General features: G+C 36.4%; 5 protein-coding genes and 1 long non-coding RNA gene across 9 annotated transcripts in view; 2 read left to right on the top strand and 4 right to left on the bottom strand.

Annotated features, from left to right (window-relative positions):
* Positions 1-515: 515 nt before the first annotated feature.
* LOC111436934 (beta-D-xylosidase 1-like) lies at positions 516-4,006 on the bottom strand. Its single transcript, XM_023074728.1, has 6 exons — positions 3,465-4,006; positions 2,991-3,272; positions 2,724-2,893; positions 2,422-2,519; positions 1,481-2,245; positions 516-1,402 (listed from the first exon to the last, which is right to left on the bottom strand). The coding sequence occupies exons 1-6, from the start codon at positions 3,888-3,890 to the stop codon at positions 801-803; spliced, it is 2,343 nt and encodes a 780-aa protein (XP_022930496.1). The 5' UTR covers positions 3,891-4,006; the 3' UTR covers positions 516-800.
* Positions 4,007-9,021: 5,015 nt separating this feature from the next.
* Positions 9,022-18,776, top strand: LOC111436851 (calmodulin-binding transcription activator 5). Of its 3 annotated transcripts, none has more exons than XM_023074623.1 (14): positions 9,022-9,212; positions 9,326-9,420; positions 10,056-10,181; positions 10,416-10,531; positions 11,715-11,803; positions 11,952-12,024; positions 12,635-12,764; positions 13,649-13,768; positions 13,874-13,917; positions 14,006-14,383; positions 15,739-16,439; positions 17,079-17,628; positions 18,043-18,345; positions 18,434-18,776. In XM_023074623.1, exons 2-14 carry the CDS (start codon positions 9,345-9,347, stop codon positions 18,479-18,481), a joined length of 2,754 nt encoding a protein of 917 aa, XP_022930391.1. In that variant the 5' UTR covers positions 9,022-9,212; positions 9,326-9,344; the 3' UTR covers positions 18,482-18,776. The 3 variants fall into 3 exon arrangements, with proteins under 3 accessions (XP_022930391.1, XP_022930390.1, XP_022930392.1); XM_023074622.1 differs by having other exon boundaries at positions 9,023-9,212; positions 12,629-12,764; XM_023074624.1 differs by lacking the exons at positions 9,022-9,212; positions 9,326-9,420; positions 10,056-10,181; ... (1 more) ...; positions 11,715-11,803; positions 11,952-12,024 and adding an exon at positions 12,386-12,469 and having other exon boundaries at positions 12,629-12,764.
* On the bottom strand, positions 18,678-18,945 carry LOC111436853. The gene is made up of 2 exons (XR_002709345.1): positions 18,875-18,945; positions 18,678-18,775 (listed from the first exon to the last, which is right to left on the bottom strand). It is a non-coding gene; the product is annotated as an uncharacterized LOC111436853 (long non-coding RNA).
* A 52-nt stretch (positions 18,946-18,997) lies between these two features.
* On the bottom strand, positions 18,998-20,923 carry LOC111436736 (GTP-binding protein SAR1A-like). Its single transcript, XM_023074446.1, has 3 exons — positions 20,656-20,923; positions 20,437-20,568; positions 18,998-19,542 (listed from the first exon to the last, which is right to left on the bottom strand). Exons 1-3 carry the CDS (start codon positions 20,782-20,784, stop codon positions 19,222-19,224), a joined length of 582 nt encoding a protein of 193 aa, XP_022930214.1. The 5' UTR covers positions 20,785-20,923; the 3' UTR covers positions 18,998-19,221.
* A 2,060-nt stretch (positions 20,924-22,983) lies between these two features.
* On the bottom strand, positions 22,984-23,672 carry LOC111436885 (60S ribosomal protein L29-1-like). Its single transcript, XM_023074674.1, has 3 exons — positions 23,579-23,672; positions 23,364-23,467; positions 22,984-23,247 (listed from the first exon to the last, which is right to left on the bottom strand). Exons 2-3 carry the CDS (start codon positions 23,463-23,465, stop codon positions 23,164-23,166), a joined length of 186 nt encoding a protein of 61 aa, XP_022930442.1. The 5' UTR covers positions 23,466-23,467; positions 23,579-23,672; the 3' UTR covers positions 22,984-23,163.
* Positions 23,673-24,732: 1,060 nt separating this feature from the next.
* The window catches only part of LOC111436738 (60S ribosomal protein L29-1), a 1,341-nt gene continuing 643 nt past the window's right edge, over positions 24,733-25,430 (top strand). Inside the window, exons 1-3 of one of the 2 annotated variants that reach the window (XR_002709322.1) lie at positions 24,733-24,822; positions 24,932-25,035; positions 25,140-25,406. Coding sequence is in view for 1 of the 2 variants with exons in the window: in XM_023074450.1 (XP_022930218.1) it covers positions 24,934-25,035; positions 25,140-25,220 (183 nt within the window). In the remaining variant the exon portion in view is untranslated. Of the gene's footprint in view, positions 24,823-24,931; positions 25,036-25,139; positions 25,412-25,430 lie in introns of those variants that run through there. The other variant, XM_023074450.1, reaches the window with a different exon arrangement.

Genomic DNA, 25,430 nt, shown 5'->3' with positions numbered 1-25,430 from the left:
TTTTTTAAAATTTAATTTATACAATTTGAAAATCTAAAATGGTTTAAATAATACGTTTCAAATCAATGAGCTTATCTTCTCAAATAATATTAATTTAAGAAAATTAGATAATTTATGTAAAGAATTTAGTCGTCGGGGTAAAATCGAATTAAAAATAGTAAATTAAAGTAAACCAAAATAATAAAGCAAAGAAGCTCACTATCCTCCAAACACGGGAACCTTTTTTAAAATAAATTTAATCATCAAAATTCGAAAATAAAAATCAGCTTTGAAATTGATGGTCAAAAAATAAACACGTCTTCTTGGATTGTTAGGTGGAATAAGGTAATTATCAGTATAGATTAAAAAAGAGAGAGAGAGAAGAAATAATTACACATTTACTTTACCATTAAATAGTCTAAACTCAATTATTAAAAAAAATAATGAGATTAGAAATATATTTGATTTTTTTTTTAAAAAAAATTGCACAATAATGCAGACCACTTTCCAGCATTACTTAAATGAGAAGGGCAATATAACATAATAACAATTCATATTCATTATTAATAGCATAATCTGCTTTTCAATCATAAATTTACACTTGCAAAGCTACATAGATTGCCCCTTGCAATTTTGCTGCATTGAGGCACAATCATTCTTCAATACAAACAACAATTACTTCCAAATTTCTTTTCAATCGGTAATTTCCATCTTCTTCTTCGACCTATTTAATTTCATATACAATTATTTTTTTAAAACTTTAATTCTGTGTAATCATCGTAATTAGGGCACAGCAGCATCAACATTTTTGCCAAATTCAATCAAAATTTAATATTCTGTAAATCGGCGTGAAGAGAAATTGTATGAGTAAGATCTCCAATATGGAGAGTGTGCTCACCAGTTGGAATTCTTCGAGTTCCAAATTGGTCGACTCGGCTAAGATGATCGCAAACATGAACTCCGATTCTAACTCGCTTTTGAGATCCGGCTGTGACATGAACCTTTTCGAATCCGATCAAGTGCTTGTATGGCGACGAGTTCTCGTTTGGAGCTGTCGCGAAGACGAGAACGGTGTGAGATCCGTCGAGAGTGCCGATGTTTTTGACGTCGATTTGAAGGTCTAGATCAGAGATTGAGGCGCAATCGGCGTGCGAGACTTTGATTGCGTTGAGAGAGGCGGTGGAATTGGGATTGGGAGATAAATTTGTGAGAGGAATTGAGAGTTCTTTTGGGGCTTCGGCTATGCTGTGGGTGAATTTTGAATAGCTTAGACCGTACCCGAATGGGAACACGACCGGACCCTTGTAGAATCGGTAGGTTCGACCCGGATAGCCGGTTGATGGGTCGGGTCTTAGGCCCATGTTTGTCATTGGGACCTTGGCTAGGTAGCTTTGTGGGTACCAAGTCATTGGCAATTTCCCCCCTTCACAATTTCAAACAAAATCGTTATTGAACATTTATAAAATAATAAAAAATAGCAGAGGGAAAAATGAATTAGTACCAGGATTAATGGCGCCAAAAATCACATCGGCGATGGCGGCGCCACCAGCCTGGCCGGGATACCCAGCCCAAAGAATCGCACTAATTTTCGGATCACTTTTTGCAAACGTAACATCAATCGGACCGCCGGACATCAAAACCAGCACCGTCGGCCCTCTGGAAGCCCTCGCCACTCTCGAAACCAATTCCTGCTGATACCCAGGCAAAAGCAGTCCATTTCTATCCCTAGACTCCGCTTCAATCGACTGGTCCAACCCCACCACCACCACCGTCGCATCTGCCGCGCGCGCCGCCGCCTCAGCCGCCGCAATTAGCTGATTTCCGCCACACCCCACGTTGGCGCAGCCTTCCTGGTGGATGGTTTTGGCGTACTTCGCGATTCCTTGGAGCGGCGAAGTGTATCCGCAGGCCACGCCGGCGTAATTTCCAATCATGGTGACAGTGGCGTCAGAGTTCGGACCGATCACTGCGACAGTGCGGTGGCGTGTGGGGGAGAGTGGTAAGGATGCGGCTCGGTTTTGGAGGAGGACTATGCCTTGTCTTGCGGCTTCGAGGGCTAGGTGTTTGTGGGCTGGAGTGCAGACGTCTTTTGGGCCCAAGTGGCCATAGGGTTGGGCCGTGGGCTCGCCGTCAAACATTCCGAGCCTCATTTGCACGGCGAGTAAATTAGCTAAGGCGCCGTTGAGATCGGCTTCTTTTAAGAGTCCTCTTCCGACGGCTGCGGCTGTGTGCACCGCCAAAAATGGTCCACAGTCCAAGTCCAAGCCTGCAAATCATTGCTACAATTAAATACATTTATTTCTTTAAAAAAATTGTTTTTTCTTTAATATTTCTAAGAAGGTTAGATGAATTGATTGTTAAACTTTTGGGTATTACTTAAAATAATAAAAATAATAAAATAGTTAAAAACCCCTTCATTGCAAGCTTCCGATGGGTACTTACCTGCTTTAATAGTGTAAGCAGCTGTTTCTTCGGGCGTTCGCGTGAAATGTTGGCTATCGTACATAACTCCAACTGAGTCGCAATCGGAGACAATATACCTAATAGAATTCATAAAGAAAGTAGTATTTTTAAGCTTAATTTTAAAAAAAAAAAAAAAAAAAAAAAAAAAAAGTTAAAGGGTTATAAATAAAACTTAAATATTGTAGTTTTTAAATTAAAAAAAAATAATAATAAACCCTAAACTAAATAAGATAATTTAATTCTAGTGCGACGATGTGCACAGTAATTCCAGTGGAACTCACCCATCAAGCCCCCAAGTTCCACGGATGGTGTTTTTAAGTAAATCAGGGTCAGCGCAAGTCGGCTTCCCGTTGACCTGATTATAAGAGCACATTACGCTCGCCACTTTTCCCTCCACCACACAAGCTTTAAAAGGCACGTTATAAGTGTCCTCCAAATCCTGTTTACTCACCTGCCCAACCCAACACAAAAAAGCCCATTAATAATCAAAATGGGCTTCGGCCCATTATGGCCTTTTGGATCTCTAATTTCTAAAGCCCAATACATACCTTCGCATTGAAATGGTACCGGTCTACTCCATTCCAATTGTCAAGATCATAGGCAGTGTAATGCTTGCAACAAGCAGCCACCTTCAGCCTTTTCCCCTGTCCATTCCCCTGCAGCCCTCGGACGTAGCTGGCAGCGTACTTCCCGGCTAAGATCGGGTCCTCCCCTGGAGTTTCTTGGCCACGCCCCCACCGTGGGTCTCGAAATATGTTCACATTCGGGCTCCAATATGTTAGACCTGCCGTTCCTCCGTTATACATCGCTCTAGCTTCGTCCGAAACCACCTATTGATTAAGACATTACCCTTAACGTCATTGTCTAGGTTTTCAATTTGCACTATTAATGAGGCCGTTGGTTGTAGTTTCTTAATTCTTAGGCTTCCTTTTGTAACATTTAATAATTTAAAATATATTTAATTATTTCTCAATATATATATATTCTAGAAAATGTAGAGAAAAAAGGTTGAAAATTCTGACCCGTCCGATCTCCTCCCAAAGCGATTGATTGAAGGAAGCAGCGGTGGTGATGACTTGAGGAAAGCTAGTGGCGCCAGGGTAGGCCCCACCAAACCTAGTACCGGGGCCCACATTGGAAACCCCATGAAGTGCTTCCGACCACCACTCATATCCTCTAATCCCCAGCCTCGGCACCGGGATGGCATTATTAACCAATAGTCTTATCTTTTCCGCCAACGTTAACCTCCCAATCAAATCTCTGACTCTTTCTTCAATCCCCAACGAGACCTTACAAAACCCCATATTTCCCGTCGCCGCATTCTGCCCGTCGCATGCAAACGCCGCCCTCCCCTCCGCCGTCCCCATCACCGCTGCCACCACCACCACCACCACCATCGCCGCCGCCGCCGGCCACCGGATAACCCCACTTCTAAAATAACAAGCCATTACTATAAAGTGTATTTAGAGTGAGTGAAGGGGTAGTGGGTTTTTATAGGGCAATGGCAGCTGCGTTTTTTTTTTGTAAGGGTTTGCATATGGGATGGGATATTTTCACTTTTACGATTGGTTTTCCACGTCGGTTTTTAGTTATGAAGAAATGAAAATAAATAATAAATCTCAACCTTTAATAATTGAATCAATATGAATCACCAATTTTTATTCTCTCATCAATTTCTTCATAAATTTATTAATTTTAATAAAATTAAATGTTGTACAAAAATAAGTTATAGCTTAGGTACAAATTAACCACCAAATAATTTTGTCGTAACATATAAATTCAACAAAAAAAAAATAAAATGTTATATCTAAATTTGAGGTGAGTTTTAAGAGTTCAAATTTTTATTTTTTCTCTTTGGGGAAAATATTTGGAATTAAATTGATTTTTAGTAACAACTTTTGAAAGATTATTAACAAACTTATACTCAAAAGAAAAAAAAAATATATTAACAAAGTTCATATAAATGGATAGATAGCGACTGAATTAATGTGGGTTTTGGTTTTGATGATTATCGTTAATAATGTTATTACATTAGATGGAAGTGAGCAAGTTGAAGACGCAGCTATGGTGTGGCGTGCCGTCAATGTGTAGTGTGTATTAAATTATAAATTAATCCCTAAATTTCTAAAAGTATTTTAATTTTATGTAAAATATTTTGAAATTCATATTCTATCGCATATAATAAAATTTATAATTTTATTATATATTAAGTTATAAATTAATCCCTAAATTTAATTTTATATATTTTAAAATTCATGGGCTAAGACTAGGGACAAAAGCAGAGGAATTTTTGGTTGCTTTTTATATTTTATATTTTATTTCCTTATTAAAAAAAAACGATAGATTGAAGAAAACGCAAGCGGCAGCCCGTGACACTTCATAGCCTAAATTTTTAATTTCAATCAATTAATTTTTTTGTATTTTTTTTTGTTAAAAGTTGCAATCGGTCTCAAAATTAATATTCATTAATTTCCAATTCAACATATGGTTACATTTTTTCAATTTTTTTTTTAATTCGTCTTAAAAAAAATTATATAAACCATACGATCTTCAAATAAATAAATAATTAATAATTTAAAATTAGGTTAAATATAAACAATCATATTGAGATATAAGTGATCGGTTGTTGTACCAAATCATTTATTTTTTAACACTAGAAACAATCAAAAACATAATAAACGACATCATTGACTATGTGGATCTTTGAGTAAATGTGAAGCATCAACCTACGAGTTAGAACCTTTAATGGAATAAAACAAATTATCTGATAATTTAGAATTTTACATCTTTTTTAAGGTCAAATTTTGTATAATTAAACAATAGAGTTTATGGCACGTTTACGTACCTAAAAAGAAAATGACTTTTAATATGCATAATAAACGTCGAGTCATTTTTCTTAATTATTTGAAAAGAATAATGTAAAGAAGTTAAAAGACAAGAATTGGTTCGGTTTAAATTTTTTTTATGCAATTGTTGGGAGATATTCCCCCACTAATTGAGTATGATTATTATTATTATCTTTTTCTTTCCATTATGATACTTTTGGTCAACAACTACATGCGTCTATTATTTGGTTGTTATGATAAGGAAAGTAATTTTGGGCATATAATGATAATATTATCTAGTTTTCTATATATATATATATAATTTTTTATATTGTGCCAAAATTGAAATAATAATAATAATGTTTTTTTTTTTAATTGACCACGTAAATAAGTGAGTTCAAAAGATCAAATGTTGGTATCTTTTTTATGAGACGTGATCATGACTTTCACATAATAATCAAGCTAAATTAAGAGTACTTGTGAGATTTCACCTCAGTTCGAGAGAAGAATAAAATATTATTTATAAGAGTGTAGAAATCTCTTCATAACAGACGTGTTTTAAAATCGTGAGGCTAACGGTGATACGTAATGGGTCAAAGTGGACAATATCTGCTAGTGGTGGGTTTGGAGCATTATAAATAGTATTTGAGCCAGGTACCGAACGGTGTGCCAGTGAGAACGCTATACTCATAAGGGAGGTGGATCGTGAGATTTCACATCAGTTGGAGAGGAGAACGAAACATTCCTTATGAGGGTGTGGAAACTTCTTCCTAATAAACGTGATGATATATAATGAGTCAATGCTCGGATTGGACTGATACGGTACTTCTGTCTAGTCATTCATAATGAACCTTAAACAATCATTTATTAAATAATGTTTAAAATAATATTTTTTAAATATCATGGATAGATATGACATAATCGGTCTATATATTTTCAAAATTGGCATGAAAGGTTGATATTGACGTAAGGAAACATCAATTGAAACAACAACCAACTTGTTCTCCAACTAAGGGGAGGGATAATTTTAATTCTTACCAAAATAAATATTATTATCATATATAGATCGATATATATAATTCTAGGCTGAATCGCTTTGCAACTTTTGTCCATAATCAGCTAAATCAAGAAAACGGTCGTTAGCAAAATCGTGACATCTCTCACAACAACGACTCGTTGTCAATTGATTTTAAATATTATGCGGCATCTTGTAAGACGTGTGATCGTTGAAGAATTGATATGTCAAAATATGTCGTGCAAAAGTGAATTTTAAATTAGAAGGTGAATGAAGTTGATTCAATAATGTTTGTTTTATCATTTTAATTTGATTTATTGAAATATTTGATCTTTTTTTTTTTTTTTTGTCATTAGTTTTGTGAGATCCCACGTCGATTGGAGATAGGAACGAAACATTCTTTATAAGAGTGTGAAAACATCTCCTTAACAGACGCATTTAAAAAATCTCGAGAGAAATTCGGGAAGGGAAAGTTCATGGAGGACAATATATGTTAGCTGCACGTTTGGACCATTACAAATGGTTTCAGAGTCAGACACCAAACGGTGTGTCAGCGAGGACGCTAAGCCTTAAAGGTGGTAAACATCGGGCGATATGCCAGTAAGGATGCTGGACCCCGAAGGAGGGTGGATTGTGAGCGATGTGCCAACGAGGACACTAAGCCGTAAAGGTGGTAAACATCGGGCGGTGTGCGAGTAAGGATGTTGGACCCTGAAGGAGGGTGGATTGTGAGCGGTGTGCCAACAAGGACGCTAAACCCTAAAGGTGGTAAACACCGGGCGGTGTGCCAGTGAAGATACTGGACCCCAAAAGAGAGTAAATTGTGAGATCTCACGTCGGCAATAGAGGAGAGCAAAACATTAATTACCTATAAAAGTTTCGATGAAAAGCCCAAATAAGAAAATATCGGGGTGGTAATAGGTTTACTAGTTTAGACGAGTACTGAGAATGAAACTTAGCGTGGGATAATGGGCCTGGAGTTGAAGTGGGCCAGGGCCCACCAATCCTATCCATTCGGAGAATCTGCGAAGTTTTTCGGATGAGAATGAACGAACAATAATAAATAAAAATATAAAAACAAATATTTTATTTAAAAAAATCAAAACAATTATAAATGCGGAAGAAAATATGATAGGCTTTAGAGGCTACCATTCTTATCGCCCATTGAGCCATCCCTCTCCTAACTTTAAAGATTCCCTTCCTTGACCACAAATTTTAATTTTCCCTTAATTTAATTTTTATTTTATTTTGGAAATATCTGTTTTAAAAATGGTGAACTGTTACTGGGCCCTGCAATAATATGGGAAGGTTGGTTGGTTCGGCCTTTTTGTTGAAACATAAAATCGGCCCATCATATTTTAATTCCGACTTGCTGGCTTCCTTTGGAATTTTCTTTACGGAAATGTTTCCACCAAATATCACAACGATCGTAATAATTGTGAGACGCTACATATGTATGGTTTAATTATAAATTCAAATTAAAGTTTAGTCATTAAATTTGTAACATAAATTATAAATATAGTCAGTAATTATTCATTAATAAATCCCTCAAATTAAAAAAATATATATATATATTTTAATTTTATTTTCTCTCTCTTGGAAACAACCAATAGGAGGATGAAAAGAAATAAAGGGATGGGCAAAGGTGGTCCGGTGAAGCAATAAATTTGGAAACAAAGCTGGTCGAAAGCTTATCCAACCACGTAAGACCATAATCCTATCAAATTATTTGATTTTCACGTTCATGTTTTCTAGTCGTCTAGTCGTCTAGTCGAGGTTTGAGACATGTCGAAAGGAATTAGATATCCCGTAAAACAAGTAATCCCACTAGTAAATAAAGTTTTTTTTTTAAATTTAAAATTATTATTATTATTTAATAATACGCGGCACATAAGATTAAACCCCTAACATTTTAGTTGAAGATATATATTTACTTATTATAATTGAATTGGGTTCAATTTAGGTCGAAATAATTATTTGATCAAAGTTAGTATAATTATTTGGTTTAATATCCAAAATAACCAAAACAAAGGAAGAATAACATCCAAACCCAATCATAAAAATACAACAACAAAAAACACCAAAAGATGTCCCAACTTACCTAAAAAAGCACTAAAACTTACCTGAAAAACATCAAATAAGTCAGCACCCACGTGGTCTCACTCCGACACAAAACATGCTTTGCTTGTAGCTAGTTTTATTTATTTATTATTATTATTATTATTTAAATTGCTATAATATAATACCAACGGTGCTTGTTGTAATTATTTATTTAAAATGGTTCGGAGTCAAAGGCTTGTGGAACGAAGGCCCAGGTAAGTAAGTCTTGGCCCATTTTATGTCCATCACGGCCCATAAAGAACGAAGACCAATGGACTTGGCCCAAATATTACTGTACTGGTTTTAGAGAACTTGGCCCATTTATTAGGCACTTAATAATTAATAGATTTTTTTAAAACACTGGAATACTGGAATATTTAAAGATGATAAATTTGTAAACTTAAAAAATAAAAAAGACAGAAATTTAAATATTAAAATATATATTAAAATATTTTTTAAAATGTTAGAAATGAAATAACCACCGGTCTAAAAGTTGAACTACTCTACTGCAATTTTATTTTATTATTATTTTGTTTTGAGCTCAATAATGTGGATTAATTTAATATTAAAAAGTTAACACTCCCCTAATAAAAAGGTTTTAATTAAAAGGAAAAAAATATCTGGACCTTTAACGGAAACAAGGCCCCGCCACGCCAGACCGTGGCCCCGTCCCGGGAAGACGGCAGCCAGAGTCGCTCGCGAAGTGTCAGTACGGAGAAAAATTGAAAGAGAGAGAGAGATAGAGAGATTGGAGTATAAACGAAGACTATAATTGAGCTGCTAAAATTTCCCTCTAGTTCGGTCCCGAATCGAATTCTGTACTTCATCAGGTAATCGACCATCATCGCTTACGTTTGCTTCTGCTACTTCGTTTCCTTTTGTTCAGTATTTGTCTTCTCGCAGATTCTTTCTGAAAATTGGATGTATTTTTGGTGAGTTTCAGCTTCTGATAGGAACCATCGATGTCTCTCCCCATGAAAGCCGACGTTCAAGGAAGCCTTGTTGGCTCGGAGATTCATGGCTTCCATACATTACAAGGTACTGTCATGATCATAGCATGTTTTCAAGTTCAGATAAGGTAGTACTTTTAGATGGATGTCAATACGGAGATGTCGGGCTTTTTCGCTGTTGAACTGCCACAGTGTTTCCTGGAACTTGTGGATAACAGCTAGGCTATGATTAGGAGGACTTTTTACTGCTAATTGCCATGCCCTATGACCTCATGCTACTGTTTATGTAATTGGTATTCGACGATTGATTGTTTCAATTTTGGTTTAAAATTTTCATCATGCTGGAGTTCAGTTGAAATTTCTGAAGTCAAAGCTGAAAAACATGGAAGTTTTGATTTCTGAGTTCTGATACTTGGCATTTTAGCTTAAAGATCATTGGAAAAACTTTTAAATTGTTTTGAGGCAAGGAAAAACTCTCATTTTAGCTTAAAGATGCCTTGGAGTATAGAGAAGTTAACGATGCCCAACAACAAGGGGATCCAAAGAACCTTTATTGGGAGGGACTTGAAGTTTTATTGACAAATTAATGTATAACTCATTGTTCTTGCCACTTAAACTTTGAATGATTATTCTAATTATCTTTAGTGGTTAACGTTTTGTGTATGTTATCTGCTTTTCAAAACGCGAGTTTACTATTTCATTTTCGTTTGCTCTTCTGTACAGAATTGGATGTTACAAACATCAGGGAGGAAGCAAGCGGAAGATGGCTTCGCCCAAATGAAATTCATGCAATTCTATGTAACTACAAATATTTTGTCATCCACGTCAAGCCAGTGAACTTGCCTACAAGTAATTTTACGAGTTTCTGCTCTGCGCTTCTTCCCAACTCTATTTGACTTGTCATAAATTGTACTATTAAAGAATTGTTTTGCTTGACTTCTGATGCAACTTATATCATATACAATGATGAGTCTTCTTTGCATTTTGCATGACTATCACATTTATCTTTCCACATTGAGTAATATAGAAAACGAGTATAGGCAGTGATGGCTTGGAGATTCTAATATTGGAAATGCACAACAGGTGGAACCATTGTACTATTTAACCGCAAGATGCTTAGGAATTTCCGCAAAGATGGACATAATTGGAAGAAAAAAAAGGACGGGAAGACCATAAAAGAAGCACACGAACACCTAAAAGTGAGTGTATCCTTTTTTACCCAGACCTAAGATCTGTTTTCATTCTTTATGTATACATTTTTCTGATTCAGATGGTTGTATTTTTGGCATGTGGTTAATTCAGTTTTCCCCTCTGAAATGTTTAAACGAGGAAATATCACTCCAAAGAATAGTTAGAAATCTATTAAAAATATGTTGCCCTAGGCTTAGTGGTGGTAAGTGAGAAAGTAGGCTGTGTTTTTTTATGACTATTTCACGTTGAAGTCCATCAATTAGTTCCGTAATCACCATTGGAATTTATCTATGGGTGATATATACTAGTTTGATGCCCTTGAAGTTTTGGAGTGACTAATGCTTACAAAGCTTGATGCTTTTGGATATTGTAGAAGATTTCGGCTAGACGTGTGGAAGTGGTTCCTGGGTTGTCGGTGGTTATATACCAATTTTCCGTTTGCTGTAGCATTGCTACTCAATAGACGTTTTATGGGTCCGTGTGTTATGGTAGAATATAATTTGTATGCCTTTTTTCTTTAGAAATTTGTAGTAGTTTCTATTGTTTCTACCTAAATTCTCCAAAGCTAATTCAAAACATAGTTGTATAATCTGTCTGTTCAGAATATATTGAAGAGTTAAATTGACATATTTTATCAGCATAGGCATTTGAGTCTAGTACTTCTACTAGAGTAGGAAAATATAAATTCAAATCCCTACAATATTCTTTCATAGATCGTTTCAAGTTTCTCGGACTCAACTTCATTTCGTATATCTTGTCTACTAACTATCCCTCATTAATCAAATTAATATATGAATCCTCATGCAATGGAAGCTGTTGGAGAACATATTTAATGATTCAATTTATTACAACCAGCCTTTTCTTTTGAACTATTCGTGGTTTGTGAGGTTCCACATCGGTTGGAGAGGTGAACGAAATATTCCTTATAAGGGTGTGGAAACCTCTCCATTGTAGACACGTTTTAAAACCATGAGGTTGACGGTGATACGTAACGGACCAAAGCAAACAATATTTGCTAGCGGTGGGCTTGGTGTTACATGGTTCGATAACATTAATTGAATTTTAGTCATCAGCTGATAGTGTGGTCGATGTCAAGTATTCATTGTGTTTAGATTTATAGTAATTGCTGACTATTAATCACCCAAAAAAAAAAAAACTTCATTTTGATAATTCTTTCTTTTTCTTTGACAGGTTGGTAATGTAGAAAGGATACATGTATACTATGCCCATGGCCTAGATAACACAACCTTTGTTCGTCGGTGTTATTGGCTCCTTGATAAGTATGTTATGGTTGAACATACATTTGTATATTTGTTGCTTTCGATGGTCTATCCCCTTCTTGTCATGAACAAAGAAAAATAAAATCATAGTGGCAGCATATTATGTCATATTTGCATAATTTATGACATGCTTGTCTTTTTTGTTCAGGACTCTTGAACACATTGTCCTTGTTCATTACCGTGAAACACAAGAGGTCAATTTTAGCCCAATGCATCTGCAGGTATTGAAACATATTGGTCATGAGATTAGCTTTTATCGTTTGAACTGCTACTTCCCTTTAAGATTTGCTGATTTTGCCTCCATTAGAAAACCAGATAACTACCTATTTGTGTTGAAATAGATGATTTAATTGAACATTTATTGAGCATATTCAACCAAAGAATGTATATGTTTGCCACTAATGTTTAAATGTTTTAAGACAGCAACTTTCTTGATGATTATTGCCTTTAAGTTTCTCTAAATGCCTTTACAAATTTTATTACTCATCTGACTTAATTCTCGAAAATCAAGGCCCTGCTTAGACTCGAGTGCTATATAGTGATTGAAGTGACAAGTGGATCTCTTTCTTCTGATATGCATAAATTTATGCTGGAATGGAAAAGGCAATGATCATGTCACTATTTGATGGGAAAAATTAGTATGTCAGATAAACACTGTTTTCAAAGGTATCAACTCTATGTTACTTCGTGGCACGGATGGATAAAACTTCCTAACATTATGCACATGATTCGATAGCATGCATTTGAACACTTTATGAACAACTTCTTTCAATTAGTCTTCTGTTTTAAAAATAATTCCATCCACTAACTTCCTATCAATGCTAGTTGCAGAGCTCTCCATCCATGTCTATGAATTCAAATTCTGGTTCTGTCTCTGACCCATCAACTCCTTGCCTTTTATCGGAAGAACTTGATTCTAGGGATAATCATGGTTATTCCGTTGACAAAAATGAACGTTCAGGTGATTCTGACTGAACGTGTCAAATTTTATTTTTTATTTTGTCGTTTGTATGATCATTTTTTTTCTAATGTTTTTTCATTTGTACTCTGTTTGAGTGACCATGTACTTTATATTTGCAAGTTTCTGCTGTGTTTATTGTTTATTTGGGAGTTTTTTAACCTTGTTTAAATTTCTAAATGATGGATGGTGGAAGGCATTTTCTACTTGTGTTTTAACTACAGTTTAGAAATATTTTTCAAAAACGTAAAAAACACCTAGAATTTCTTTTCAAAGAAGCAATTGATAGGGACTTTATCAGGTGCCTTTGGCTTGAAGCTTCATTGCATTCTCTCACAAACACTTCATTTAATTACTCTGTACCCACTTTCTTTTACTAACTCCTCTTCACTCCGTTGCTTTTACTAGCTCTCGTTTACACACACATTTTCTCATTGCTTTCCCAGAAACATTCTCCCTGTCCTTTTTTCATTAGTTTTTTTTTTTTTTTCTAACACATATATTCTATCTAATCTCTCACTTCACATTTAGTTCCTCTTTGCACTCTCTTTCTTCTCACATGCCCTCTCAAATTAATCTCTCTATGCACACACTGTCTTGCTCCTTATTTTATTCTTTCTTATATTGATCGGTTTTAGTTTAGATTTTCAATTATAGAAGTATAAATTCAATAAATACTAGTAATAATAAAAAAAAGAAATCTTTTAACGAGATGAAATCACTTCTGAAATATTAGAACCAAATAACGAAGTGTTTGATTATCAAGCATGTGCTTTAGAGTAACAGAAATACCTTTGGTGAAGTTATTTTGAAATTATTTTGGTTTGCTTGTCCTTTCAAACGAGATGTAAAGTTTTCTTTTATTTTACTACATGTATAATGAACAGAGCCAAGAGACACTACAACAGCCATGAATCATGAACAACGGCTTCATGAGATCAACACGCTCGAGTGGGATGAACTTCTTGTGACAGACGAGCCTTTCAAACCTTCCATACCTAAAGGAGGTAACAAAGAAAAAAAAATTCTGAATGAAGCAAAAACAACTGCTTAATTAGATCACAAATGGCTAGATTGTTAATACAATTAACTCTTGTCTTCTCATTCACCAGACAGATTTTCATACTTTGACCAACGGAGCCAAGTCCCAACAAATGTGAGTAGAATAATTTAATAGAGGTGCTAAATTTTCCTCTCTTGTAGTTGTTGCCTTATTTATGGACTCTTACAATCCATCTTTGCAGGTGGCCAACAATTTATTGGGGAACACGCCTTTGTTTAATAATCCAGTTGAGCCAATTGGGAGTGCCTATATGCCACTAACAAGTGGTCAAACAAATTTAAATGTGGAGAGTAAGGAATCCATTCCAATTACTTCATTGGACAATTTGTTAAATGATGGATTGCTGCAAAGCCAGGACAGCTTTGGACGATGGATAAATGAAGTCATCACCGAGTCTCCTGATACAGTCATTGATCCTGCCATTGAGCCATCCATTTCATCCATTCACAATTCTTTTACCGATCCAACATTAAATCACTGTCAATCTTCTGTTATGGAGCAAATTTTTAACATAACTGATATCTCACCTGCGTGGGCCTTTTCAACAGAAAAAACCAAGGTCCTTTCTTCTACTATTTCCAAAATTTTCACATTTCCTATACTTTCTGACATTTTATCACCGTCATAATATGGGTGTTTCTTAGGCTTTGCGGTATTTCTTGTTGTGCAGGCACGGAAAGCATTCCCTTTATGTCACTTTATTATTATTATTAGGCTTAATTCCTGTTTTGGTCCATAAATTTTAATGCTTTATTTTGGTTGGTAAACTGTTAAACAGAATTTAATATTTAAATCTTACATAAAAGTCTATTTCAATCTTTGTCTATAAATAAACTATTTAACATATCCCTAACGTAGACATATTTTGTTAATCAAATTTTGGGAGGTGAAGAATCGAAGTTTTAAGTTTATTCGTAGAAATCAGGGTTGATAATGGAAGGATACAGTATTTGCAGCATCTAGGAACAAAAGAACCACTTTACCTTTTTAAGATTGTAATTTGTGTTGGTGATTGAATTCTCCATTACTGTCGTTTCAACACAACCAATTCTTGACACAACTCTTTTTTGGCCTTGGTTGACTCTTTTTTGCCCTTGGTTGATTAATTTATATCTACGATTCTCTTATAAAAAGAAAGGGCTATAATTGACCTATTTTGTGTAGCCACTCCTAATAAGTCCCATTAATTTTTTGTAGTAGTTGAAGTAAACTTTCTTTTTTAGTCGTAGAAGCAGACCAAGCGAATTTATTGAACGGACCTTGGGTTTTTTTTGGATCTGTGAGCTATATTTATCGTCAAGGATTTTTTATTTTTATTTTTTTATGTTTGTTTCTTGTTTCCTAAATAATGGGGGCGTTTTTTCAGTAATTAATTTGGCACATGCAATATTACATCCGAATCCACTTAGTTTGAGTGTAGGCTAGGTTGGTTCAACAATGTCCCATTTATCCTTTTGAATATTTAGACAACATTTAATACTAATTTGGTACCATGAGCTTTTGAATTTTATGATGGGAACATGTTTGCTGCCAATTTCAACTTTCAAAAACTTGAATATTGTCCTTCAGTTTCATTTCGGGTAGCTATTCCTTCCACCATCGATATTCTGAACGTGGCAGACAGACTCATTATAAACGTGTAAGAGAAAATGTTTTGAATGGTAATTCATTTTAATTATATGGCTGACCCTCACCTATTCATTGCATGAGCTTTAAAAAGCTTCAAATATGATCATTTCATTTGAAGATTGAAATGGAGGTCCAAGAATAGTTTGGGTTGTTTATTTCTGCGCTTGTTGATTTGACAAGTTTTCATTGGGTGCATTACAGTCAAAAAGGTGTAATACACCATCTTTCTGCTAATCCGCCTATAGCTTGCAAATATACTAATGCCATTCTTTTTACTTATTGCAGATTCTAATCACGGGATATTTTCACAATGAGTACTTGCATCTGGCAAACTCCAATATATTGGTCGTGTGTGGTAATGCCAGTGTTAATGCTGATTTAATTCAACCTGGAGTTTATCGATGTGTGGTACAACCACATTCAACTGGACTAGTAAATTTATTCGTGAGCTTAGATGGTCATAAACCTATCAGTCAAGTTCTGAATTTCGAGTATCGTGCACCACTTTTACGAGAGCCTGTAGTTGCTTCAGAACAGATCCAAAAGTGGGAGGAGTTTCAAGTTCAGATGCGGCTTGCTCATCTGTTGTTCTCTACATCCAGAAGCCTGAGCATCATGTCGACTAAATTGTCACCCACTTCCCTGAACGAGGCCAGGAAATTTGCTGTCAAAACTTCTGACATTTCTGACAGTTGGATTTATTTGTTGAACTCAATAAAAGAAAATAACACTCCATTTCCTCAAGCAAGAGCCTGTGTTCTTGAGATCATTTTGAAAAGTAGGTTAAGGGAATGGCTGATAGAAAGAGTTGCTGAAGGCTCAAAGAAAAGCACTGATTTCGATATAAAAGGTCAGGGAGTAATCCATTTGTGTGCCATCTTGGGATATACCTGGGCTATACATCTATTTGCCTGGTCTGGTTTATCAATAAATTTTCGAGATAAATTCGGATGGACAGCTCTTCACTGGGCAGCTTATTATGGAAGGTACATATTATTTGTCAAATAAGAATTCGTTAAATATCCTTGATTCTTTGTGGTTTGCATCAAATTCTTGTGGGTATTAGATATCCTTGGAGGGTCGTTATTCCTAACATGATTGTTTTGCTTCTGTTTTTATGCTATCCTGGAAATGGGAATGCTGGAGGGTTATCAACGGGATTTTTGCCAACCTTTCGAAACTAGTACTTATTATTTTTTAACTTCTTCATACCTTAGCTTTTTTTTTATATGTTTTCTTTAAAGTACTCCTCAGTCTATATATGTGTGCGATTTAATTCTTTGACATGGTTTTATCTCTATTGAACATGGTTTTATCTCTATTGAACATGGTTTTATCTCTATTGAAAGTCATAAATTTAAATACACAACTTCCCAATTACCAGGTTGACATGCTCCTCACTGATTCAATATTTTCAAAATACCTAAGCCAAACCTTTCATGTATATGCACATATTTATCTTTAATCATAATTTATCTCAATTGTAGTTATTTTACAACACCTTGAACCAGGCAGAGAGGTTGACGTTGTACTGGCGTATTGGAAATTCTCAGTGTTTAGTTTTAAAGTTTACTTTACTGGACAGTACTTCTCACCTATTTGACCACAAAAATCTTCATGTATAGGGAGAAAATGGTAGCTGTTCTTTTGTCAGTTGGGGCAAAACCAAACTTGGTCACTGATCCCTCATCAAAGAACCCTCTGGGATACATAGCTGCAGATCTTGCATCTTTGAATGGTTATGATGGCTTAGCTGCTTATCTTTCTGAAAAGGCTTTGGTGTCACATTTTAATGATATGAGCTTGGCTGGAAATGTTCGTGGTTCATTGGAAACTAGTACAATGACCGATGCCACTAACTCGGATAGCATCAGTGAGGAGCAGATGTATATGAAAGAAACATTGGCAGCTTACCGAACAGCTGCTGATGCAGCAGCGCGCATACAAACTGCATTCCGTGAGAATTCTTTAAAGCAAAGGACTCAAGCAATTGAATTCTCCACCCCAGAAGATGAAGCACGGGGTATTGTTGCAGCCATGAAGATTCAACATGCTTACCGCAACTTTGAGTCACGAAAAAGAATGGCAGCTGCAGCTCGTATTCAATACAGATTCCGCACTTGGAAGATCCGCAAAGAGTTCCTTAATATGCGTCGTCATGCTATTAGGATTCAAGTAAGTATATACCCTCAGTTCTTGGCATTACCTTCAATTGATGAAAGAGATAGGCGTCAATCATCGTTAAGTCTTGAAATGTCTCCTCTTTATAACGGTATTGTTTACACAACTAAATCCAACTAAGCCGTGAACTATATAATAAATAAGATTAGCCAAGTTTATCGTTTCTGCCTGATGGGATTTGAAGGGCTTATTTTTAGTGTTGGTTTAACTGAGTGTTATTTCATACAATAATTATGAACTGATCCTCTCGCGGTTACCATTGTTCAGCGTGATTTATCTGAACCTGATGATTTTTGCAAAGCGATCATAAATTTCATGGAACTATTATAAACTGACATGCATACTAGAGTTGTTCTGTTAAAAATGAACAGTTCAGGAAGATGACTGCCTATTTGTTTCATTCCTCAGGCTGCATTTAGAGGCTTCCAAATGCGGAGGCAGTATCGCAAGATTTTATGGTCGGTAGGCGTAATCGATAAAGCCATACTGCGCTGGCGTCTTAAGAGGAAAGGTTTTCGTGGGCTTCAAGTTGCACCTGCTGAAGTGACAGAACAGCAGGAAATTGGCGTAGAAGAGGACTTCTACCACGTGTCCCAAAAACAAGCAGAAGAACGAGTAGAGAAAGCTGTTGTACGGGTTCAGGCTCTGTTTCGATCAAAGAAAGCTCAAGAGGAGTATCGAAGGATGAAGTTAACCTACAATGAAGCAGCGGTGAGTTAAAAGCCTTCCATTGAAGTTTCGTGTGTACCTTTTAAGTAGTGCATAATTTTGATCGTGTCATATTTTTGAGGTATTGCAGCTGGAATATGAAGAACTTTCACATCCTGATATGAATTTGAGTAGCTGAAAGCACAAGTTTGTGAAGATTTCTATGACTGTGGTAGTGATTAACAGTCTACACTATAAATGGTTGAAGTCAGTAGTTTCCTTAGCTTAGGCCAACACGAGGAACATCTGGTACCAATACTTGATAGTCAAAGATGGGCGCCTTTGAGTTTGGCTCTTTATTGTGGCAACAAGTTTAGTGGCCAATGAACTTCTTAGGTTGGGGAAGGAAGATAAAGCCCTTAGTGCCAAAGCAAATGTTATTGGTACCAGATGCTTATCTTGCTTGTACTTGTAAGTATATGGATAGTTCAGTCTGATTTGTAGAATATGTAATTTTATGATTTAGGCCCCATTGCAAACTTGATTTGAAGGGACCTGATATTTTTCAGTAGTTTGACATTAAAAGAAACACGAACAAGATTTGACTCACAGCCCCTCAGGTTTCGAAGAAAGGTCAGAAGAGTAACTGTAAACTCGAAAGATGAATTCATCTTTCGATTCTATCGATAAAGTTTACGGACAAACTTCAATTTAATTCTATAGAAGTGAATGATCTATGAACTTTATTCAGAGTTTAAAGCAACAATAATGTCACTAATCAAGTCAAAAACAATAATCAGAGAAAATCGTGACAACGAAACCGAGTTCCAACGGAACAATTCTCGAGTTGCCGAATATTTTTCTCACTCAAACTACATTCAGTCAGGCAGAGATGATGACCTATATGGAATAATGGATGCTAATTACCCAATGTTGGTACTACTTGATATACTGAGAGAGCCATTTGAACCCGTCGCCATAACCCATCTTGCGGACGATGCTACACATAAATACCTCGAGCGGTCTAACGTTAGTCTGGGTAAGAATAACCTTTCCCTTGCCAGTCGTGAAATTGCTCAAACCCAGGTGAAATCTTAGCTCGTCCTCAGAAGCTGCATAGGGGATGTCAATCTTGTTTCCGAGCACAAGGAATGGAACATCAGCCAGCGCTTCGTCCGAAAGGAGGGCATCAAGCTCCTTCTTCGATTCGGTAAACCGCTCTTTGTCATAGGCATCGACCAGGTAAACTACTGCATCCACCTAATCATGGAAATATGCAACATGTTATTGTCTGTAGGCATTCTCACATAATCACAAGCAGAGAAGGAACTATGCTAGCACAAATGGAATTCAGAAGCCACAAACATGACAATCTCAGGATTATAAATGCTATTCAACTTCCAATAGTTACAACAGAATATTATAAGAACCGAGTAAGAAGGAAATATCATGAAATTGAACAAGATCAGATGTTGAAATGCCTTCAGGCTTTCATCACCAGGGAAATCTGAAAGGGGTTCAACAACTTTGAACAGTCAAAGATTTGCTTTGAATTATTAAAAGATTTGATGGATCATGACAGCATGGATCGAAATGCACAATTTGCAGCTATGTCAATGAATTTTTGATTGAGAAGGTAGCAATTTAGAGCAGGATCTGAATAGATTTAGACAAGAAATTTCCATAGAATCTAACAGCCTTTATTTTCATGTAACTTCAGGTCGTAAGAATCATTACATCCAGATTCAGAACGAAAGGAGGTTCCTTCTTCAGGAAGTTTCAGCTGAAAAAGTCAACTACTGCCGAAGGAGATTGAAACTAACGTCTAATCCTACAATGAAGCACAGCAAAGGCATCTGGTGGGGCTTGAAAAGAAGAAACTCTAACAACCATCAAATCAGTGATAAAGAAAACCTATGCCATAGGTCCAATCAGTGATCAATTCAAAGCGGAAGATTAATAATAATAGCCGTCGTCGAGGAAAATCTAATTGAGTGGAGACGAATCAAAGCGAATAGGATGGCATCTAAATCTAATTGAAAAGATCGATCGAAGTATGAACAATTTCAGGACAAAGACAACTATGGAGCCAATTCATGGTTACAGAGACAAAACGCAATCAGAAATTGACGCAAAAAGTGAATAAAGCATTACCTTAGCATAATAATCTTTCCAGACTCGACGAGCAATCTGGTGGCCTCCAAGATCAAAAGCCTTGAATTTGATTTTCCCAATACTCAGCTCTTCTGAGGTAGGGTGTTGAGTCGGCTGGTGTTGCACTAATCTCTACGCGACAATTCAATATTTCCATAAGAAATCCAAAAATTGAATACCAAAACTGAATTATAGTCAAGATGAAGAGATGAAACTCACCTCGTCCTTCAACATGTGAAGGAGAGTGGTTTTTCCGGCATTATCGAGGCCGAGGAAGAGAATTTTGGCCTCTTTTTGCCAGAGGCCGAGCGATGCTAAGACGCCGTAGAACCAATCGACGAGGAACATAGTCGCCGATTGCTAATCAGTGAGAAATCGAGCCGGAGAAATAACCGGAGAATGGTTAAGAGACCCAGAGAGTGGAATGAAGACGAAAGTAGATTGAAAGGAAAAAAAATGGAGATCTGAAGACGTCACTTGACAAAATGGTTAATTTTAATTTTAATAACCCTTTTAACACAAATTACTTGGCTCAATGGTCAGCTCACTTTAGATTGAACCAACCTCTTCATCCAAAATGCATTATCTTCTTTATAATTTTTACATTAAATTTCAAAAATGTCAATTTTTATTATCATAAATTTTTGTTTGAAGGATCATTGAAAAGTTGAGCTAAATTTTTGTCAAATTTGTGTGTTTGCGTGATCGATTGTGCGTAATAATATAACTTACGCACAACTTAGACGTTTAAACCAGGCCCATTTATGTAACCCAAACCCAGTTCCATATTTAGAAGTTCAAGACCAACCCCAATTCGTAGCCCAAGCCCAGTTCTTATCTAGGAGTTCAAGCCCAATATTTTATGTAGGAGTTGAAGATAAGCCCATTACGTAGCCCAAGCCCAGTTACTTATTTTAGTATTTCACAACCAAGTCCATTTACAAGCCCAAGCCCAGTTTCTTATTTCAAACTTTTAGACAAAGCCCATGACGTAGCCCAAGCCCAGTTTCTTATTTAGTTATACATGACCCAGCCCATTACGTCGCCCAAGCCCAGTTTCTTATTTAGTTATACATGACCATGCCCATGACGTAGCCCAAGCCCAGTTCCATATTTAGGACTTCAAGACCAAGCCCATTTCGTGGCCCAAGCCCAGAATTTATTTTGCAGCTCACGACCAAGCCCATTACATAACCCAAGCACAGTCTTATTATTTAGAAGTTCAAGCTCTAGCCCATGCCCAAATTTTTACGTAGAAATTCTAGATAAGCCTATTACGTAGCCCAAGCCCAGTTTCTCATTCAAGAGTTCTAGACAAAGCCCATGAAGGAGCACAAGCCCAGTTTCTGATATTGGGAATCAATACCAAGCCCATTAAGTAGCCCAAGCTCAGTTTTTACATATATGACAATTATATGTAATATATGTATTTTTTTTTTATCATCCATCATTGAAGTTTCCTTCCACATGTAAACATTTCTTACATCTATACTTGAAAAACCTAGTATTCATATAAGAGAATCTCAATAGTTTCGATAAGCTACCAAATACGGTACTAACAAACAAACATTTAATTGGGTGATGAATCAAATAGACGGGAAACACACGACACGATCGGTGCCCCAGCTCACATTTTGCAGTGACATAGACCATAATTGTGAAGCTACTATATTTAATTGGGTAAGGGGCGGCAACTAAAGAAGCAGTGAGATAGACCATAATTGCACGAATAGGTTGCATTTAGTACCAGATCACTTCACATTTTGCAGTGCTTGCGTATCAAAGGTAGAGTTGTGCTGCAGTCCTTCCATACCCACTTAACTACAAAACCCCTAAGAACCAAAGGAGATAAATGTGAAACTACTGCATACTCAAGTTGGCACAGTTCAGAGAGCATAGTCCAAAAAAAGGGCCAAATAATCGACGCAACCTATTTGACTCGAGTTTGCTACAAATAGAGGGTAATTTACCTCATTGGAGTTTCGTACTAGCCAAGGAGTTTTTTGGCAAGAATGGGAGAAATGTATTATAGAATTCTCAAAATCTCAAAGAGTAAACTCATCAGGGTTAATATAGAGCCAATACAACACGAGGTCACAAACATTTAAGCTACCTCTTTAAAAGCATTTTATGATGCATAATGCATTTAATTCCTAAATGTCATCAAACAAAATAGAATTAAAGCAACTATCAGAAGAAAAAATAGCTAATTGTCATGAAAATCTTTCAGGGTTTGTGCGCCTCGTAGAACAAAGGCCAGCACAAACAAAAAAATTAATTGAACAAGTGATGCCAATAGTTCAAAAACAAGATCAATCATCAAAATTAAGTAACCCGAGATTCAATAGACTGATTCTATCTAGTGTGTGAATGAATTGGGTAGACAAATAGCCAAAAAAAGAAATCATAATGCATTTGAAAGAAACAAGTGTCTAATTTTAGAAATGAACTTCAAAAGTCAGATAAGTCAAATGCTTAACATTTAAAAGCAATGAACTGACAACATTAGGATCCATTAAAACCAGAAGAAGAAGAAACAAAAGAGAATGCAGAAATGAGTGTGAAAACACAATCAATCACTAAAAATTTGAACTTCCAGAACAGGTTAATCGATAGTCGTAACAGGACTCGTTAAATTCAAGTGAAAATAACTAGTCTAATGAACAAAAAGGGCAGAGACATAAAAATGTTCAATCGAAGCAGACTCGAAATTCAAATCGTTCTAAATTACTCTTCCTCAGTACCGCTTTCACCACTCTTGTTGTTGTGTTTCTTGGCGTACCTTAGATTCCTCAGAAACTTGGGATCCATCTACACACAGATCGACAAAACACTATCAAATAAAGCCAAACAATTTTGAAGTAACATTCTATATGAAATATTCGAACCAAAAAGAAAAACAATGATTTCGTTCATGTATTTCGTACCCCTTTGGTGGAAGTGTGGCGGTGCTTCCTTGGCTTCTTGATGCCATTCCTATGGGCTTTTCGGGACTGATTGTGCGCTGTGTGATTCTTCGACTTGGCCATTTCTAAATATCACAGAATAAAAAAGCAGAAACGAGAAAGTGAAATCAGAAAACTAAAGCTACGCCAAATTTCGTAGTAAATGAAATCAATGGAAGGAGAGTAGTAGAACAAACCTCGGACCCAGCGGTGGCTGCAAATTCTAGGGTTTCCTTCGCCTCGGCTCAGTTAATCAAGCGTGAAGGAAATGTTCACCTATTTACTGCTATGATCGGCTGCTAGGTAATGGGCCTGGTCTTGAACCCTAAATAAGGAACTGGGCTTGGGCTAGATAATGGGCTTCGTCTTGAACTCCTAAAATAATAAATTGGGTATGGGCTAGATCATACACCCGCTATGGAGTACAAAGTTCGTAGATTATATGAAATGGACATGGGAGGGTCCAATGTCTCAATAGAACCCAGATGGATGGATGTTCGGGATGTCTCGATAAGAAGATCGATACATGGATTAGTTTCCACATATGTGTTCGAGCAAGCCAAGATGCCCAAGTTGTCTCGAGACATGGGATGACATCGTGATGCAGGAGTAATGTTGTTGGGAGAGACCTTTGCCTCAAGTAGAGGCAAGTTGTTTGTATGAAGATGATTAAACATGCACGTGCATGTGACATATGTGGTCAAACAAACTTGGATTTTACACCAGTTATGTTCGGTGTGCGAAAACAAACCTTCCTAAGGTCTAACGAAGAACAAAGTTGGATGAAAAATAAATATGGGACTTGAATTTTTTTCAAGACTGATCCTAAGCGTGTTAAGATCACGACGTCGTATGGGTTAAAATATGTGTGAAATGAAATTAAGGTATAAAACGACATATTTATTCGCCCAATGACCAAGCCCATTTACAATATAATACAGAATAAGAACATCGGCCCAAGCCCATTCACAATATAATACAGAATAAGAACATCGGCCCAAGCCCATTCACAATACAATACAGAATAAGAACATCGGCCCAAGCCCATTTACAATATAATACAGAATAAGAACATCGGCCCAAGCCCATTTACAATACAATACAGAATAAGAACATCGGCCCAAGCCCATTCACAATACAATACAGAATAAGAACATCGGCCCAAGCCCATTCACAATATAATACAGAATAAGAACATCGGCCCAAGCCCATTCACAATATAATACAGAATAAGAACATCGGCTCAAGCCCATTCACAATACAATACAGAATAAGAACATCGGCCTAAGCCAATTTACAATATAATACAGAATAAGAACTTCGGCCCAAGCCCAAGTTCAGCTGCCCATAACACTAAAATAGGTCAATATTTTCTTTGCGTACGATTATCTGAGCGGAGGCGAAGGAAACCCTAGGATTTGCAGCCACCGCAGAGTTCAAGGTTTGTTCTACTCCTCTCTTTCCACTGATTTAATTTACTCCGAAGATCGGCGTAGATTCAGTTTCTTATTTCACTTATTTTGTGTGCTTCTTTGTTCTGTTGTCGTTAGAGATGGCCAAGTCGAAGAATCACACGGCACACAATCAGTCCCGCAAAGCCCATAGGAATGGCATCAAGAAACCAAGGAAGCACCGCCACACCTCCACCAAAGGAGTACGAAATACATGAACAGAATCAATTTTCGATTATTTTGTATAAAATATTATTTTCAGAATCGTTTTGATTTTTCTTATTTTGTTTCGTGGATCTGCTTGCAGATGGACCCGAAGTTTCTTAGGAACCAGAGGTACGCGAAGAAACACAACAACAAGAGTGGCGAAACAGCTTCTGAGGAATAGTAAAGTAGAACGCCAAGATGCGGCAAGTTCAGGGTTTTTATGATATAAGTTTGATTTTCTATTGAACCTCTTGTTTATCTGTTGTTTTTGTTTAGTAGCAGTCTTGTAATTTTGACTTTGTTGTAGCGAGCTCCATTTTGATGAGGCTTCTACGGCCTGGTTACGACAACACACTATCAGTTTTTCCTTTTTTTTTTTTTTTTTTTTAGG

This window comes from Cucurbita moschata, unplaced genomic scaffold (genome assembly GCF_002738365.1).
Source record: "Cucurbita moschata cultivar Rifu unplaced genomic scaffold, Cmos_1.0 Cmo_Scf00060, whole genome shotgun sequence".
Taxonomy (NCBI): Eukaryota; Viridiplantae; Streptophyta; class Magnoliopsida; order Cucurbitales; family Cucurbitaceae; genus Cucurbita; species Cucurbita moschata.
Note: the sequence above shows the minus strand (reverse complement) of the source record. Positions and strands in the feature narration are given on the sequence as shown.

Bases quoted from the DNA above. Each gene is read 5' to 3' on its own strand.
- LOC111436851 (XM_023074622.1), top strand. From the start codon at position 9,345: ATGTCTCTCCCCATGAAAGCCGACGTTCAAGGAAGCCTTGTTGGCTCG. The intron at 9,421-10,055 runs GTACTGTCATGA...TCTTCTGTACAG, and splicing joins TGGCTTCCATACATTACAAG to AATTGGATGTTACAAACATC. The intron at 12,025-12,628 runs GTATTGAAACAT...TATCAATGCTAG, and splicing joins TTAGCCCAATGCATCTGCAG to TTGCAGAGCTCTCCATCCAT.
- LOC111436934 (XM_023074728.1), bottom strand. From the start codon at position 3,890: ATGGCTTGTTATTTTAGAAGTGGGGTTATCCGGTGGCCGGCGGCGGCG. The intron at 2,520-2,723 runs GTGAGTTCCACT...GAATTCTATTAG, and splicing joins GGAACTTGGGGGCTTGATGG to GTATATTGTCTCCGATTGCG. The intron at 2,246-2,421 runs GTAAGTACCCAT...AATGATTTGCAG, and splicing joins TGCTTACACTATTAAAGCAG to GCTTGGACTTGGACTGTGGA.
- LOC111436736 (XM_023074446.1), bottom strand. From the start codon at position 20,784: ATGTTCCTCGTCGATTGGTTCTACGGCGTCTTAGCATCGCTCGGCCTC. The intron at 20,569-20,655 runs GTGAGTTTCATC...ATTGTCGCGTAG, and splicing joins TTCACATGTTGAAGGACGAG to AGATTAGTGCAACACCAGCC. The intron at 19,543-20,436 runs GTAATGCTTTAT...TTCCATGATTAG, and splicing joins GGAAAGATTATTATGCTAAG to GTGGATGCAGTAGTTTACCT.
- LOC111436885 (XM_023074674.1), bottom strand. From the start codon at position 23,465: ATGGCCAAGTCGAAGAATCACACAGCGCACAATCAGTCCCGAAAAGCC. The intron at 23,248-23,363 runs GTACGAAATACA...ATCTGTGTGTAG, and splicing joins GCCACACTTCCACCAAAGGG to ATGGATCCCAAGTTTCTGAG.